We start from the raw sequence: 17,940 nt of genomic DNA, 5'->3' as shown, positions 1-17,940 counted from the left end.
TGTTTCATCACCCTCCTAGGTAACATCTTCAGTGGGCCTCAGGCGAAGCACTGTTGAAAATTCCTGCTTTCTATTCATATTTTTTGGTTTTTGTTTGGGTTGGTGATGTCATTTCCTGTGGTGATGTTATTTCCTGTGGTGAACTCACTTCTGTTCCTTTTCTCAGGGTTGGTAGATGGGGTCTAACTCGATGTGTTTGTTAATAGAGTTCTGGATGGAATGCCATGCTTCGAAGAATTCTCGTGCGTGTCTCTGTTTGGCTTGTCTTCGGATGGATGTGTTGTCCCAGTCGAAGTGGTGTCCTTCCTCATCCGTATGTGAGGATACTAGTGAGAGAGGGTCATGTCTTTTTGTGGCTAGTTGGTGTTCATGTATCCTGGTGGCTAGTTTTCTGCCTGTTTGTCCAAGGTAGTGTTTGTTACAGTCCTTGCCCAGTATTTTGCATGGTAATCTTCTCAAAACTTGCTAAAGCTTGTAGATTGCATTTATTTGGAATTTGGCAACACAGGCGTGAGTGATCAGGGAGTACAGTAGGGAGCTGAGAATGCATTATTCGGGGGCTCCAGTGTTGAGTGTTATCATGGAGAAGGTGTTGTCTATTTTCACAGATTGTGGTCTGTGAGGTCAGGAAGCTGAGGATACGGTTGCAGAAGCAACTGCAACTGCATTTTGCCTCCAAGTCAAAATACTATCCACAACAGGCAGCTGAAGCTAGACTGAATCCAATTGAAACAAACCTAATAATTGGAAAAGTCACAGACACAACACGTTACTCTTGACTGGAAAGTGCTAGATTCTGAATTGATTACAGAGTCATAGAGATGTACAGCATGGAAACAGACCCTTCGGGCAACATGTCCATACCAACCAGATATCCTAAATTAATCTCGTCCCATTTGCCAGCACTTGGCCCATATCTCTCTAAACCCTTCTTATTCATATACCCATTCAGATGCCTCTTAAAATGTTTTAATTGTACCAGCCTCAACCACTTCCTCTGGCAGCTCATTCCACACACACACCACCCTCTGCGTGACGAAGTTACCCCTTAGGTCCCTTTTATATCTTTCCCCTCTCAGCCTAAACCTACACCCTCTAATTCTGGACTTCCCCAACCCAGAGAAAAGACCTTCTCTGTTCACCCTATCCATGCCCTTCATGATTTTATAAACTCCGTAAGGTCACCCCTCGACCTCGAACTGTCCAGGGAAATCAACTCCAGCCTATTCATTCCCAAGTAACCGTAACTCACCAGTAGGGGGGGGTGGCTGCATCATGGTGATGTCACTGATTGGATAATCCTAAAGGTCAAGCTGATGATAAGGTCCAAAACATATTATTATTGGAATTTAAATTCTACAAACTGCCATAAACTTGGAAGTTAAAAAGGAAACCGGTCTTAATAATGGTTGTCATTATATTGTAATTGATTCTGATTCCAGGCACACAGCTGAACTGCACTTTCAATGGCCTAGCAAGCTACTCTGTTTGCGGGCAGTTACAGACAGGTAACAAATGTTGGTCTTTGTTGTGGTTCAGTTCGCTGAGCTGGGAATTTGTGTTGCAGATATTTCGTCCCCTGTCTAGGTGACATCCTCAGTGCTTGGGAGCCTCCTGTGAAGCGCTTCTGTGATGTTTCCTTGGGAATTTATAGTGGTTTGTCTCTGCCGCTTCCGGTTGTCAGTTCCAGCTGTCCGCTGCAGTGGCTGGTATATTGGGTCCAGGTCGATGTGCTTTTGATTGAATCTGTGGATGAGTGCCATGCCTCTAGGAATTCCCTGGCTGTTCGGTTTCTGCTGTTTCAGTTATCTGCGGTTTACCACGGCCGGAAAATGTTACATGGAACATTCCAGAAATAATTTCAGGGGTCTCTCATTTAAATGATAAGGTTCACTACTATCTGCAGTTTTCGGCATCTACAGTAGGTCTTGAAACATATCACTCATGGATATGGGGAGACACATGTGCTTCCAAATAAACTTGTTGGACTCGAACCTGGTGTGATGTGATTTTTTAACTTTATCCAATGGAAGAATAATGGAAAATGAAACAGTTACAATATGAACTCTCTCTTTTTTTTGAAAGGGAGTCAGTCCATTGTTTAATTTACTGTTTTACTGCCAACATTTATGTTCTGTTAGGGAAGATGATAGCCTAGTGGTATTATTGCTGCACTGTTAATCCAGAGGCCCAGGTAATATTCTGTGGACCAGGTTCAAATCCTACCATGGAAACCTGGGGTTAAGAGTCTAATGATGACTGTGAATTGATTGCTGGAGAAAAGACCCGAGGAAGTATTTACTGTTTGAGGAATGTTGTTGTTGGTATTTTGACTGTCCCACATTATACTTCAGAAGCACTTAATTGGTTGTAAAGTGCTTTGAAAAATTCTATGGTTTGGTCTGGACTCAGTTTGAGCTGAGACTGAAATCATATGGTGTGTGATATTAGTCACAAACAAGGCATGGTCTGCTTGGATGTTATTTATCTACTATTTTTAAAGAGAGATGCCAATAAACCAAAATCTCTGAAGAATATTAATAAGCAATTATGATTATTTCCCAACAGTAATGTTCAAGAATCCACAGACACAACTTAACGTGACTGCAACAAATAACAATTGAAAGTGGAGACGCACTTTAGCACAAATCCAATATTTTGCACCATCCGACATGTAACGTGGTAACACCAAGACAGGCCGTTTGACTCCTTGAGCCTGCTTCCCCTTTAGTGGCTGATCATTGAGCTCTATACTCAATGCATAGTGCTTCCTGCCTGGGTCTGGTGTGTAAACTCACCACCTACATGTGCAGCTCAATTTGCTCAGCCTTTCCTTTATGAGTTTCTGTTGCAGATCAGAGTGTGTCACTGGTATAATCAGCATTCTTATCAATTAAATATCAAGAATTTGGAAAAATTCCATCAAATCTTCACTAAGCCCATTGCCCTCAAATTGCCCACTGAAACACCCCCAGCCCACCTCATGGTTGTTCATTCCAAATCAATATCCACTGTTGCCATTTCAAACACCAGGTTCTCTCGAGGCTGAAGAACAGAGGCCTAACCTCCCCTTTCCTTTTGTCTCTTCACATTTACTTAGTTCCTATAGAGCTGAAAATGTGTTGCTGGAAAAGTGCAGCAGGTCAGGCAGCATCCAAGGAGCAGGAAATTCGACGTTTCAGGCTTAAGCCCTTCATCAGGAAGGGCTTATAGGGCTATTAGTTCCTCGAGTCATGTTTAAAGACTTTGAAATATTTAACTTCTTAAAGCTTTCAAAATAACCAGGCTGTTCAAATATGCAGGACCCAGTTCAATGTAAATCGCATAGAAACAAAATAGTTCTAAGGAGCTCAGCTAAGATTGGGCTGTAATGACACATTTCACTGATATTCCTCTGACCTCTGCCTCTTGGCTATCCTTGTTTTCTTCCCTCTATCTTTGGCATGCTGTGTCTGTAGCTGCCCAGACCTTAAACTCCAGAATCCCCACCCTCACCCCATCCTGCTCCCTTCCTCCTATTTTGTTATCCACTCATGCAGACGTGGGCATCACTGGCTGGTCAGCTTTTATTGCTGGTTGCTTTTGAACTGAGTGGATTACTTGGTCATTTCAGAGGGCAGTTATAGTGTGAACCACGTTGCTGTGGATCTGGAGTCACATGTAGGCCAGACCAAGATGAGGAGGGGCAGATTTCCATCCCTGAATGACACTAGTGAAACAGATGTGTTTTCGCAACAATCGATAATGTACTCATGGTCATGAGTCGATCCTTAATACCAGATTATTACTGAATTCAAATTCCAGCATCAATCTTGGCAGGAGTTGAACCCAGGTCCCCAAAACATAAGCTGAGTTTCTAGATTAATAGTCTAGCAATAATACCATTGGGACATCACCTGGATCATTTGGAGGCAATGAACTGGGGACAAGAAGCACATTTTGTCCTTTTCTCAAATTCAAAGCGTTTCAGTGTCAGTGAAATATTTCGAGTTTTGCATTGCTGATTAGATGTATTGCTGTCACATGAAACACAAAGTTCATCGTTACCAAGAAGTGGTTGGCAAGTGATTTCTGGAGTTGAGCTATGCCCATTCTCCCTCCCCAGAGTTGGCCCAGGGTTGAAATCTATTGAGGCTGTGTTTGCTGTGGAAGCTCACTACACCCTCCTACTGACAGAAATCATGTACTGCATCACTCTCAATAAAAAATATTTGCTGATGATGACTTGCCAGTTTTCAACAATGCATCACCACAAAATCCTTCCTCACCCTTAAGTAAAGGGCAGAACAGAATGCAGACAAACAAGATTTTCAACTCCCTGAAGACTGAAATTTTAAAAATCATAAATTTAAAATTATTGGCAGAAGATCAAGCCAAGAGTTGATCAAACGTATCAGCAAGGAACAGGAGTAGACTACGCTGTCACTTCAGACTACTTTACTGTTCTGAAAAATCATGGTCAGTCTGACTGCAGTCTCACATCCACATTCCTGTCTAGCCCTGATAACCTTTCACCCTCTTTCTTAACAAGAATCCATCCACCTTAGCCACAAAAATATTCCAAGATCTGCTTCCAATTTGTCGGGAAGTCAGTTCCAAAACCTCACTATGAAAAATAATCATCTCATTTCTGCTTTAAATGGGTGACGTCTAGTTGTAGATTCTCCTTTAAAAGGAAACATCCTCTTCACATCCACCTGGTTAAGACCCCTCAGGATCAAGTCTCTTCATATTTTCCAAACTCCTGTGGAAACCAACCTAGCCTAATAAAAGACAATAAGTGTGGTGCTGGAATTGGACAACAGGTCAGGCAGTATCTGAGGAGCAGGAGAGTCGACGTTTCGGGCAGTAGCCCTGATGAGGAGCTCTTGCCTGAAACGTTGATTCTCCTGATGTTCGGATGCTGCCTGACCTGCTGCGCTTTTCCAGCACCACACGTTTCGACTCTGATCTCCAGCATCTGCAGTCCTCACTTTCTCCTATTAAAAGACAAGCCCTTCTATTCTAGCTGTTAGTCTGGCAACACTTTTTCTGAACTGCCTCTAATGCATTTACATCCTTCCTCAAATCAGGTGATCAGCAATGTGCATGTACTTCACGTGTGGTCTCAGCAATGCCCTGTATAAGTGATATGTCAGGATGCCTTTACATAAGTCACTTCTTGCTTACATAATTTTGTCTCTTTACCCAAACCACTTCTTCATCCTGGTTTCCTGAGCCTAGGTCAGCCCTCTGTATTTTGAGAATACTTTTTCTAGCTTCCTCTTCCTCCTAAGAGACACATGCACTTCAAAATTCAGATCCCAATATGTATCATCCTGCAGCACAGACTCCTCAATGTACCGGACATACCCGAGTAATAGTCAAATGTTTTCCACATAGCTCGTGTAAAAGTTGATCCTGTATTGTTACAGCTTTGCTCTTGTTTCACAGCATTACAAAATGTTTATTCCTTCCTTCCTGCAGGATTTGATTGGACGTGCAGCAATTTCTCACAACTACAATGATTGGTGAATGTGAGAGTCAAATGTCTGATAACTTTTTAATAGCAGAAATAAAGGCTTAAAACGTTAGTCTGAGAAAACTAAAACAAGAGTAGACGAGAGGAAAGGGGGGGAAATGGAAGAGTTTGGTGTGAAAGTTTATGACACATCAGGTCAGAGTCAGGTAACAACCTCCTTTTATGTTTTATCTTCATTTGTTTGGAGATCAACTGAGCTCCTGCTAATAATACAATATTTTGGCCTGTAGCATGAATTTCAGCCCCTCAAAAGTAATATCCATTTAATAGTCGATCCCGATAAATTTAACCTTAAAAAAAGTCTAAAAAATTTGTCTTTCCCACAAATATATATATGGTCCTTTTTTTTCCTATTTGCACTCAGTTCATTCGCCTTGCTTCAAATACGACATCCATTATGTTACAAAGCCTCTAGTTTGGACCTATCCTTTTGAAAGTTTTGAAACCTTTCAGTCTAATTTGTTGATTTATGTTTGGATCCGTGATCCCTATCCCTTCCTACTTCACGCTGTTTAACATTTCCCACCTTCCTCTCTTGCTTTGTCTCTGCTGTTAGGTTGATGACATCTTTTCAGATTTGAACCCTTTCCCCACTATTTAGATGAAAATCCTCTCAACTGCCTTCATTATGTAACTCACTAGAACACTGACCCTGGCAACGTTTAGTGCTGTCCTAAAAGCACAGACCCCAGTTTCCCCAGTAATGGTGCCAATGGCTCTGGAACTGGAACCCACTTTCCCTCCACCAACCCTTGAGTTATGTGTTCATTGTTTTAATCTTATTTTCTCTATGTTAATTTGCTTGTGGTTCAGATCTGGATATTATCACCTTTGAGGTACTGCTTCATAATGTTTTGCCTAGCTACTCACACTAACTGCAGAACCCCTTTTTGTGATCTGCCTCTGTTGTGGATACATACACCGGCTATAGCAATTGGACTCTCTCCCTCCCAGTTTAACTTCCTCTCCAGTATGAGCAGTTATCTTGCAACAAAAACAGAAATCGCTGGAAAAGCTCAGCAGGTCTGGCAGCATCTGTGGAGAGAAATCAGAGTTAATGCCTCAGGTCAAGTGACCCCTCCTCAGATACCCTGCACTCTGGCACAAAGCAAGCAACACTGCCCCCATGTGCTCTCACTCTTCGCTGCAAGAAACAGCAGCAATCTCCCACACTATACCGTCCCTCACTGCCATTACAATTTGTTCCCCCAACTCGATTGGGTTTTTGTATCGCAGTGCCATGGGCAGTTAGCTCATCCATCCTACGGCTCTCACTCTCATCCAGACAAGCTGAGAGATTCTCAATTCTGTCAGTCAATTGCAAATTCTGAGGCTCCTGCACCTCTGCCTCTGGGTCTCCTTACATTTCAGATCCACAGCTGTACCCCCTCTCTCTCTGACAACTGATCAAACCAAAAGACTTTATCCGAACAGGTGCGACTGCCTCCTGGTACAAAATCTCCAGAAAACCTTGCCCCCTCCCTGATGTATCCCAGTGTCTGCAGCTCATAAACTTTGAGCCAAACCTCTTGGAGCAGAAAGCATTTACTGCAGATGTATTTGTCCAGGATTTGAATGGCATCCAGGAGTTCCTACATGCTACAGCCTTGACACATCACCTGCCTTAATGTGCTTTTAGAATTAGAATCCCTACAGTGTGGAAACAGGCCCTTTGGCCCAACAAGTCCACACCGACCCTCTGAAGAGTAACCCACCCAGACCCGTTCCCCTACATTTATTCCTGACTAATGCGCCTAACTTCCACATCCCTGAACACTATGGGCTATTTAACAAGGTTAATCCACCTCACCTGCACATCTTTGGACTGTGGGAGGAAACCAGAGCACCCGGAGAAAACCCACGCAGACACGGGGAGAATGTGCAAACTCCACACAGACAGTCGCCTGAGGCTGGAATTGAACCCGGGTCCCTGGCGCTGTGAAGCAGCAGTGCTAACCACTGAGCCACCATGCTTTAATTAACTCTTTTAGTTATTTTATTCAATTTTTTACTTCTCTTTTTCACTTGCTTTATTAACATTACCTCTATTCCTATACTGGTTTAAACCTTAGGAATTGAATGCCAACTTTGCCACTTCCCAGTTAGCCATGAAACAGCTAGCTTCTTCCCCTGAATAGGAACCAACTGCGAGGTGAAGAAGTGTGGAGCTGGAATAAGCACAGCTGGTCAAACAGTGTCAGAGGAGCAGGGGACTCCACATTTCAGGTCTGAACCTTTCAAGGGTCCCAATGAACAATTCGGACCTGAAATGTCAACTATCCTGCTCCTCTGATGCTGCTTGACCCAAGGTGCTTTTTCCAGCTCCACACTTGATCAAATCTGACTTCCCAGCATTTGCAGTCCTCACTATCTTGAAGACCCACTTGTCCCCGGGTAGGCTGGAAAGCCTTTGGGGCTGCCTGAAAGAACCAACAGAATTGCCAAATATTTCTCAGAATTGCACAGGTGTGATATGCAAAGTATTCTCCCACTGGCATTAAAAACAGCTTATTGTTTCATAAACAAACCCACAATCATATATCTTCCAAACTCCTGCATTGCCAGACTAATACCTGCTCTGGGATGGAAAACCTGTCTGGCTTCATTACTGTCTGCAGTCCCCTGGGTGTGTCTTAATCATCCAAATGGAGTTGAAGCTTGAGTCAACAAGACTTGGGAATACAGCCACAGCCAAAGCTGCCATGTGTAGGGAATGATTACACCAGTGAGGCTCCTTTTCCTTTATTAAGGTTTCAGCAGCTTGTCATGTTATTCGTTTCTATGCTTTGATGATAAATTTTGTTTGATTACGCTCTGACATTACACATTAAGGTGTCTTGTTATATGCCAGTTATTGTTGCTGCATATCTCACCTCTCAGAATCTCATGTCAAATTGTTCAGTTATTTGCTGAGCAACAGCTACTGTTATTTATTTAAACAAAGACAGTAGCTAACAGCAGTGAGATAAGCAATGGCCAATTAAATTGGTTCTGGGTGCTGGAGGGAGCAATGCTAGCTGGGAAAAGTGCCAAAGGGTTGTCCCTGCGCCCCCGACCATCCTCTCCAACAATTTAACAGTGAAAGGAGAGGATCCCTGACAATGCAACTTCCCTTCAATGCTGCACAGAAACACCAGTCACATCCAGGATTCAAGTTCAGACCAAATCTTCCAACACTGATGTGCAAATGCTTGTAATGGAGTGAAGGTAACAGGGAGTAGTGAAACGGGATAAGTCTGGAATAAGATGGCCTTTCTGTTTAAGATAGTGATTCACCAGTAGCACATAACCATCTTGCTTTCTGTGGGATCGATTTGCAATTTGTCCGCATCTTATATCTTTCCTTCCTGGGATGCAGTTTGCTCTGTACTTCTGCAGTATTTCAATTGCGGAAAGCTAGGAGACTGCTGAAGTTCCACTTTAAATTGCCTCTAGGCATTTGTCATTTTCACAGCATTACCAGAATCAGCCACAAGGTGGAACATGAGCCTTGGGATGGAAAATGAAAGTGCGTATAAAACATAATTCTTTTGTTGAGTGGAACACCTATCCCCATCACAATTTTCACCTCTTTTCCTGCCCATGCCTTCTACTTTCTTTCTCTGAACGTCATCTGATAGAATTGGATACACAGAACAAGAAAGGCAAAGCTATTTGGCCCATTGAGCTTGGATCGTGGCTGATCGGATAGTAATTTTAAATTCACATTCTCGCCTCCTCCCCACAATGACCTTTCACCCCTTCCTGATGAAACAAAACCTACACATCTCTGCCTTAAAAATACTCAAGGAAGGTCTTTTCTCTAGGGGAGGGGAGTTGAAAACTGGAGGGCATAGGTTTAAGGTGAGAGGGGAAAGATTTAAAAGGGATCCAAGGGACAACTTTTTCACTCAAAGGGTGGTGCGTGTATGGAATAAATTTCTGGAGGAGGCTGGTACAATTACAACATTTAAAAGGCACCTGGATGGGTATCTGAATAGGACGGGTTTGGAGGGAGATGGGCCAAATGCTGGCAAATAGGATTGGATTTATTTAGGATATCTGGTCGGCATGGACAGGTTGGACCGAAGGATCTGTTTTGGTGCTATATGACTCTGTGACTTTGCTTCCAAGGCCTCCCCAGACTCATGACTCTGTGAGAAAAAGGTCTAATAGCTGTTTTAAATAGGCATTCCCTCATTTTTAAACAATGGCTCCTAATTCTAGATTCTCCCATAACAGCCGCACTCTCTCCACATCAGTCCTGTCAAGACTTCCCAGGATTATACATATTTCAATCAAATACCTCTTCCTGTTCTAAACTCTAACAGACACAAGACCAGTCTTTCCCATAAGACAAATGCTCCACTCCCAAAATTAGTCTGCTAAACTACCTCCAACTCATTTACATCCTTAGTAAATAAGGAGACCGATATTGTACAACTGATGTAGCCTCACCATACAGAGCTGCTAGCTTTCCAGAACCTCAGTTAGAGGCCATTTGGAGGAATATTTTCCGTTCTGGGCACAGTACCTCAGTATTTGCCTTGACGTAGACTGTAGTAGTTTGGCAGAACATTACAGAAGGAGTAATATTTTGACACCAGGCTGCATTCCCTTGAAAAGAAAAATTAAAGACGGAGCTTCCTTTCACACTCCACCTGTCCTACTCTCAACTCATCTCATTCTTTAGTCACTGCCCTACTCACCTTAAGACCTCACTGAGCTTCACCTGTCCAGGAGATTATGCTCTGTTCCCTCAAAAGGTTAAACACACATAGCAACATGTTCAAGAACAGCTTCTTCCCCACTGGTACCGCACTTCTGAATGGATCTTTCAAATTTCAAATCTAATGTTGATTGTGTATCTTCTTTGCAGCTGTAACTTGTATTCCCCCCTCTGTTCAATCACCTTATGATCTTTGTATGGTATAATCTACCTGTACTGCACACAAAACAAAACTTTTCTCTGTACCTAGGTACATGTGACTATAATAAATCAAATGCTTAGAATCCCTACAGTGTGGAAGCAGGCTCTTCGGCCCAACAAGACCACACCGACCCTCTGAAGAGTAACCCACCCTGACCGTATCTCTTATTTCTCTAAGTATCCCCTGTCTAATCATCTAACATTACAGACAATTTAGCATGGCCGATCCACTTAACTTGCACATCTTTGGACTGTGGGAGGAAACCGGAGCACCTGGAGGAAACCCACGCAGACACAGGGAGAACGTGCCAACTCCACACAGACAGTCACCTGAGGCTGGAACTGAACCTGCAACCCTGGTGCTCTGAGACTGCAGTGGTAACCACTGAGGCACCGTGCCACCCCAAATCAATCCTATTCAGACTAAACTGATCAACCAACTTCCCTTCCGGGTCTTCATGTTAGCTGTTATTTTTAATAGTTTTTCTCTCTTTAACCATTGTCTACCTCTAAAGATTCATTTTAAAAAACCTCAGAGCCATCACTTTTGCAAAATATGACCCCTCTCCAACTTCCTTTTCTTCAAAAAGTCCTTTAATAACTTGCCACCTTTCAAATCTTTATCCAGCTTTTCTGAAGCTCTACGGTTAAATCCTTCAATCAGGTCACTGCTTCTGCCATAGTACCAAAGTAGCTATTATTAAAGACACAAATTACAATCTAATTGTGACAAGGCTGAACTGTCCTCCCTGTTCATTGCTGTTGTCATCCTATCCGACACCTCTCCATTGTCCAAGTGGGTGGGAATGTTCTTGTAAATTAATGATAGTCAAAGGATTCACCTGTAATGACTTCTCCTATCGGTCTGTCAACATATCCTGTTGTGTTCTCCAAGAATCGATCCTCAATCCTTCCTATTCTCCATCTACATACTCTCCTTCAGTGACACAATCTGAAGGCACAATATTAGTTTTCACATGTACACAAATGACACCCAAAGTACTACACTACCACTTCCCTTGACTTCTTGAGTTTTGCTAATTAGATTACTTTGGTACTGGATGAAAGAAATTTCTTCCAATTAGAAAATCCATCAGTTCTAGATCCCAGCTCCAAACTCCATTCCCCAATCCTCTCTGAAGGAGAGCCAGTCTGTTCCCAATCTTGATGTTACATTGATCCCAATACAAGCTTCTGACCTTATGCCATCAGTACGATCATACAGCATGACCTGACTCTATCTGCTGCTGAAACTCTGATTACCTTTATTATCTTTCCACATGACTATTCCAACATTTCTGTCTGATATCTCTTATCTTTTTCAAGCACAGATCTCAGGAACATTTACGTTATTACGTTTAAGACTGCCAGATGACATCTCATCATGAGATGCTCTCACATACAAAGTCATCTTACTTTCAGTTCAGAGTCAGTTAGCACTGAGTCAAAGTGCAGCAGTGAATTAAGTGTAATAGTTACATGAGTAACAATAGCATCCATAACCTTTTCCTGCCTTTTCCCTGGACACATGCGCAATGTTTCTATTCAAATCCAACAGCACCTCGAATGCCTCAGTTGACTCTGCCTCCAGTTGGCCATGTAGTACATTCCAGATCAGAACAACATGTTCATGGAAAAGTACTTTCTCATGTTGCACTTTCTTCTTTTGCAAATCACTTTTAAACCTTGATCCTTTTACAAGGGAAAACAGCGTTGCCCGATCTACTCTACCCAGGCCCCTGAGGGATTATGAAAACCCATCTAATCTCCTCTCAGCCTCCCTCTCCCAAGGATACCAGCCCCATCCTCTCCAATCTATCCTCTTAACGGAGGTTTCTCATCTTTGGAACCATTCTTGTAAACCTCTCTCCATCTTTTTGATAAGGTAGCTCTCAGAACTGTACACAATAGTCCAGCTGAGATCCAACAAGTGTCTTATACAAATTCAGCATCATTCCTTGCTCGGATAGAATAGAAACCTTACAGTGTGGAAACAAGCCCTTCAGCCCAACAAGTCCACACTGGACCCCTCTGAAGAGTAACCCACCCAGACCCATTCCCTGACCATATTCCCCCACATTTACCCAAGACTAATGCACCTGACCTACACATCCCTGAACACTATAGGCAATTTAGCATGGCCAATCTACCTAACCTGCACATCTTTGGACTGTGGGAGGATATCGGAACACCCGGAGGAAACCCACGCAGACACGAGGAGAACATACAAACTCCACACAGACAGTTGCCCGAGGCTGGAATCGAACCTGGATCCCTGGCGCTGAGAGGGAGCAACACTAACCACTGAGCCACCATGCTCTTTCACTTTATGATCTTATTAATAAAGCATACAACACCATATTTTATTAACAGCACTCTCCTTGTCCTACGACCTTCAATACATTATAGTGCCAAATCCCTCTGCTCATGCACCCCCTTTAGACTTATAGCCCTCTTTTCTTTGCCTTTCCATGTTCTTTGTACAATAATACATCACACCACACCTTTCTGCCTCTTATCTGCCCACTCCACTAACTTGTCTCTGTCCTTTTGAAGTTCTACACCTGTCCTCACAAGTTACAATTCTTTCAAGTTTCATACCATTTGCAAACCTTAAAACTGACCATGCCCAATAAGATCGAGGTCATTAATACATATCAGGAAAAGCAAGGTTCTCATCACTGACCCTTGGGGAATTCCATTAGAAACTTTACTGCAGCGTAAAAACTATCCATTAACCATTATTCTCCAGTTAATAGCCAAAGTGATCAGAGAATGAAGTACAGTCCTAAATGTACAAAAGTAAGATCTTAATGTAGATAGGCAAGCTAATGGCTATCTATTAGAATATCCACTAGGGTGGCACGGTGGTTAGTAGTATTGCCTCACAGTGCCAGAGACCCGGGTTCAATTCCCGCCTCCGGCTACTGTCTGTATGGAGTTTGCACATTCTCCCAGTGTCTGCGTGGGTTTCCTCCAACAGTCCAAAGATGTGCAGGTTAGGTGAATCGGCCATGCTAAATTGTCTGTAGTGTTAGGTGAAGAGGTAAATGTAGGGGAATGGGTCTGGGTGGGTTGCTCTTCAGAGGGTCAGTGTGGACATGTTGGGCCGAAGGGCCTGCTTCCACACTAAATAATCTAATCTAAAAGAGTCTCATTGATCAACAGATAGCTGAAAAAGAAAGGGAAGTAGTCAAACCTCATCATTACTTTGGGAAACGAAGTCTAATGGCAAATAAAATTTTCCGATACTCCTAGTGATGGCTGCAAAGATTCTAATACAATGTTCCAATTTTTAACAGATCAGGTTAAGGATTGAGTCAACTTCAAGATTCACAGGTTTGAGCTCCTCAACCAGCCAACAGCCAAGAGAAACAATTAAACAACTTGTTAGGGAGATGTTGTCACAATGGCATAGAATGTGATTAAATTAAAGCTAACCTGACTGCAAGTCTAACAGATCTGGTAATTATCTCTGAACCTATCAATTTGTTTCAGAAAAGCACTTCTGGACAAACCTAAACATTATACTACGGTTGCATGCTCAAAGACACAAGTACAAAGCTACTGTTGTGAGCTGATGCCATCTTCAGACTGCTGCAGTCAAGAGGGTCAGTGAGACATGCAAATGTTCACAACAAGACATGAATTGTCTCGTCCATCAAAACAGTATCCAACAGTTTGTGACATATAGAAGCTATGTTCTAGAAGAGGACATTGGGTTAAAAACATGCAAGAAGTCCAAGTGTTCAGGTAAACACGAAGGAAACATAATGGCCCACAATTAGCACATGAAGAATTACCAACTGAGAAACAATATCAATGTAGCAGATGAATAGGTGCTCCCCTGAACACAGAACAAAGGAAAACCAACTCATATGATTGCAAAGTACCTTAGGTTACTGGGAGAAAGTCAGGACTGCAGATGCTGGAAATCAGTGTTGAAAAGTGTGACGCTGGAAAAGCACAGCATAAGTCTGAAACATTGATTCAATGAAAGAAATGGTTTTCAGACAAGCTGGTTTTGAGTAGAATGGGGTTGAGAGTGTGCATTCTGATCAAAACATCTGCTTTGTTTTTAATGACGTTAGATGAAGTATAAACATTAGACAATATCTCCCTGCTCTCCTGTGAATAGTGTCATGGTATCTTCATCTGAGAAGGCAACAGCAGTTTGGTTAAATGTCTCATAAGAAAGGGTGCACCCTCAACACTACAGCTCATTATCAGTCCTGCCCTGGGAATCTCAGCCTTGATCATACACTTAAGCCTCTGGAGTGGGGAGTTTCTCAAGTCTCTGGATTCTGTTGAGCCCAAGTTAATACCCAATGTTGGGAGTAAGAAGTTAAATCATATATAAAAATGATTGCTTCAGAGTTAATACTGGAACCTCAGAAATCTCCAAGGCATATCTGGCTACTAAGGACCTTTTTTTTAAAAACTTGACTCCTTTATTCTTGAAAGCAGCAGTGCAGAGACTGACAAAGTAGAGTGCAGGTCTACAAGTTTAATTAGCACAGGGTATGATCCAAACTGCAAACATAAACTCAGAAATAGAAACAGTAAATTTGTACTTTAGAACAGAAATATTACAGAATTTCAAACTGTATAATGAAATCCCAGGAATCTGCAATCTTTCTGACTAAATTGTTTTAATTTAAAGAATTTGATAAGAGTCTTTGCATATATATCTCTTCTTAAATATGTAGGAGCTAGCCAACAGACTGACTCAGCACAGATCAGAGGTAGAATCTGTAACCTTTGCATCTTCTGGGTTCAGTTTCATAACAGGAAACATACCCTATACTCTCAGTTCATGGAGATTTATGTTTCTGGCACTGTGAACTGAAAATGGATAAAGTACTGTTAAAACCCTGCAAAACAGCAAGAATACAACTTACATTTCACAAGGATGAAATGAGGAAGAGATTAAAATGCAAAAAAGCACATAAAGGCACTTGGGCACTGTGAACCCTATCAGGGCAAGGCCTGAAACACCTACTGTCCGGGGCAATTGATTATAGCCAGAAGCTTGAAGTTAGTTCTATACTTTCCAAATGTATATTTACTTTCTTTGCATAATGACACTGGCTACCCATTGTATCCACAGAACTGGTATTTCTGTAGGATTTTTCGTGACCTCAGAATGTCCCTAATGTGCTTCACAACCAATGAATACTTTGAAATGTATTCACGATGATATCAGGGAAGGAGTGTAAATGCTGAATTACTATTGCATACAATGGGATCCCTGTAAATCATTAGACCTGGAAGCCCCTGTAGCTCCTGTGCCATAAATTAAAAATGACTCGTGATGGGGTAAAAGGCATGGGATGAGAAATAAAATACTGTTGAGACTGAGAGATTCTTGCTGAAACACTGGGGTTTTGTTCCCACCAACATATGTCTTTTGACAAGGAAGAAAGGCAAACTACGAGACAATCCCATGAATGTGTTGTACTCCTGCTTCATTCTGTCATACAGCAGAAGCCATTTGGCTCATACCAGTAGGATCCACCTCAAATTATATTTTTGCGCAGAAATTTCTATAACAGATCTGAATCTTAGACCCATTACATTTGATAAAAACCCATTGGGGCTACGTGATTAGTTTGTCGATTCTATGGAAAAAGATCAACAGCAAGGCTGACTTCATTTGGGTTTATCCATTAATGACGGTCTGCAATCCTTAAATTCTCTGAGGTATCCTGTCTCTTAAATCTGGCTGCGACAACACCTGGAGCTTGTGTATTGGCCAAATGTCTTTAATAATACTGCAAGCATCATCTAAAACTTTTATGGAAGATCCCTTCAGTTAGCCTGACAGAGAAAACAGAAATCAGCTCACATCCCTCTTCAAGGCAAGGAACTCTTTACGTAGTTTACTTGAATTGAGAGACTGTGAGAACATTTCCACCAAAGCTAACTGAGCTCAAAGACTGTGCTCCTTATAGAATATGAAAGTGAGAAGGATGGGGAATGAGGAAACAAAAAGACTCAAGAATAAAGACAATGCTTTGAAAACAGCTCTATAAAAGGTTTGAGTTATTCCGTTCAAATGTACGATTGTCATCGAGCAGATCGGAGAACTTTAGCTCTGGCCGCACGGTTGTTCTTTGCTCAGAGCCCCTCATCGTTATACGCTGGGGTGATGGTTTTCACCATACTCTGTGGGTTATCCTCCAGCAGAGGTCGCCATTTCACCTCTCCTGTCAGCAGCAGGTCCTCTCCATTCAGCGAGTCCAAGTACTGGATCTGAATTTTTTAAAGAAAAAGACAAAGTCAATCAAGGCAAAACCCACTGCTCAAACCCGTCATCTTGGCAACAACGCGTCCCTCAACTGAATAAAGATAAAAGCAACTGATCTATCAGAATGAGAGCTCACACCTATAACAATGGATGGAAGAATCTGGTGTTCTTTGTTCTAGTGAAGGTGGAGAAGTGACCAAGTGAATGCTGAGAAAGATTATGATAAGGTTTGATAAGAGTACATAAGAAGAAGATTTTTCCATCTGTTACTGCTATTAAGTCCATTAAACTCACGATTAAATCAAATAGGAAATAGAGAAGCTGATAAGAATGGGCAGCATCAATAGAAATGTGAATTACACACAAGGGAGAAAGCTGAGAAGATAGTATCGATGGAGTTCAATGTCACGGGTGGAAGGAAGCTGGTGTGAAGCTTGTTGGACTGAATGCCTAGTTTCTGTGTAATTTTACTGAGACCCTTCATCCTGTGGAAGGAGATGTTTCAAACTAAATCAATTTGCCAAGAAGTAGACCAAAGCACAAAACTACAACTTTCAGACTGGGTTTGTCATAACTTAGCACGATCTTAAATGGAAGCAGTACCTGAGACTTCTCCCTAAGACAAGACTATGAGAAATAGGAACAGGAGTAGGCCATTCGGCCCCTCGAGCATGCTCTGCCGTTCAGTAGGACCATGGCTGATCTGACGCTGATGCACTTCCTTGCCTTTTCCCCACAATCCTTGATCCCCCTGACTGATCAGAAATCGATGTGTCTCAGCCTTAAATATACACAAGGACCTTGCCCCCACAGCTCCTTCTGTGGGTAAGGAGTTCCCAAGACTCTCAATCCACAGAGAAAGAAAATCCTCTTCTGTTTTAAATTGGCGCCCCTTTATTTCAGAGACAATGCCCTTTGGTCCTGGACTCTCCCATGAGGGGAAACATCATCTCAGCATTTTCCCTGCCAAGTCCTTTAAGAATTCCTGAACTAGTCTCATTCATTTGAGATTAGGAATTAAATGTATTGACTAGCATGCTTCACTTTTGACTGACACTGCAGGGAAAAAAAAAAGATGCTTGACCACTCGGGTTGTCAAAAGCAGATGTGGAAGATATTCCACATCAAATGCATGGTTTCTTCTTAATTTTGGTCAGCTAACCTGACTCTACAACGCCTTCTTCACAAACCACTTCCCAGATCATTTAAAGAGAAAGTGAGGTGTAAAACCGGAGCACAGCTAATTGTCCATTTCCTGAT

General features: G+C 42.2%; 1 protein-coding gene across 1 annotated transcript in view; it reads right to left on the bottom strand.

Moving 5' to 3' along the window:
• Positions 1 to 14,917: 14,917 nt before the first annotated feature.
• The window catches only part of LOC132822815 (ubiquinol-cytochrome-c reductase complex assembly factor 1), a 127,898-nt gene continuing 124,875 nt past the window's right edge, over positions 14,918 to 17,940 (bottom strand). The window contains exon 9 of the mRNA XM_060836169.1: positions 14,918 to 16,685. Coding sequence (XP_060692152.1) covers positions 16,551 to 16,685 — 135 coding nt within the window. The 3' untranslated portion in view covers positions 14,918 to 16,550. The remainder of the gene's footprint in view (positions 16,686 to 17,940) is intronic.

Source organism: Hemiscyllium ocellatum, chromosome 15, assembly GCF_020745735.1.
Source record: "Hemiscyllium ocellatum isolate sHemOce1 chromosome 15, sHemOce1.pat.X.cur, whole genome shotgun sequence".
NCBI lineage: Eukaryota > Metazoa > Chordata > Chondrichthyes > Orectolobiformes > Hemiscylliidae > Hemiscyllium > Hemiscyllium ocellatum.
The sequence above is the reverse complement of the archived record's forward strand: the minus strand, read 5'-3'. Positions and strand labels throughout refer to the sequence as shown.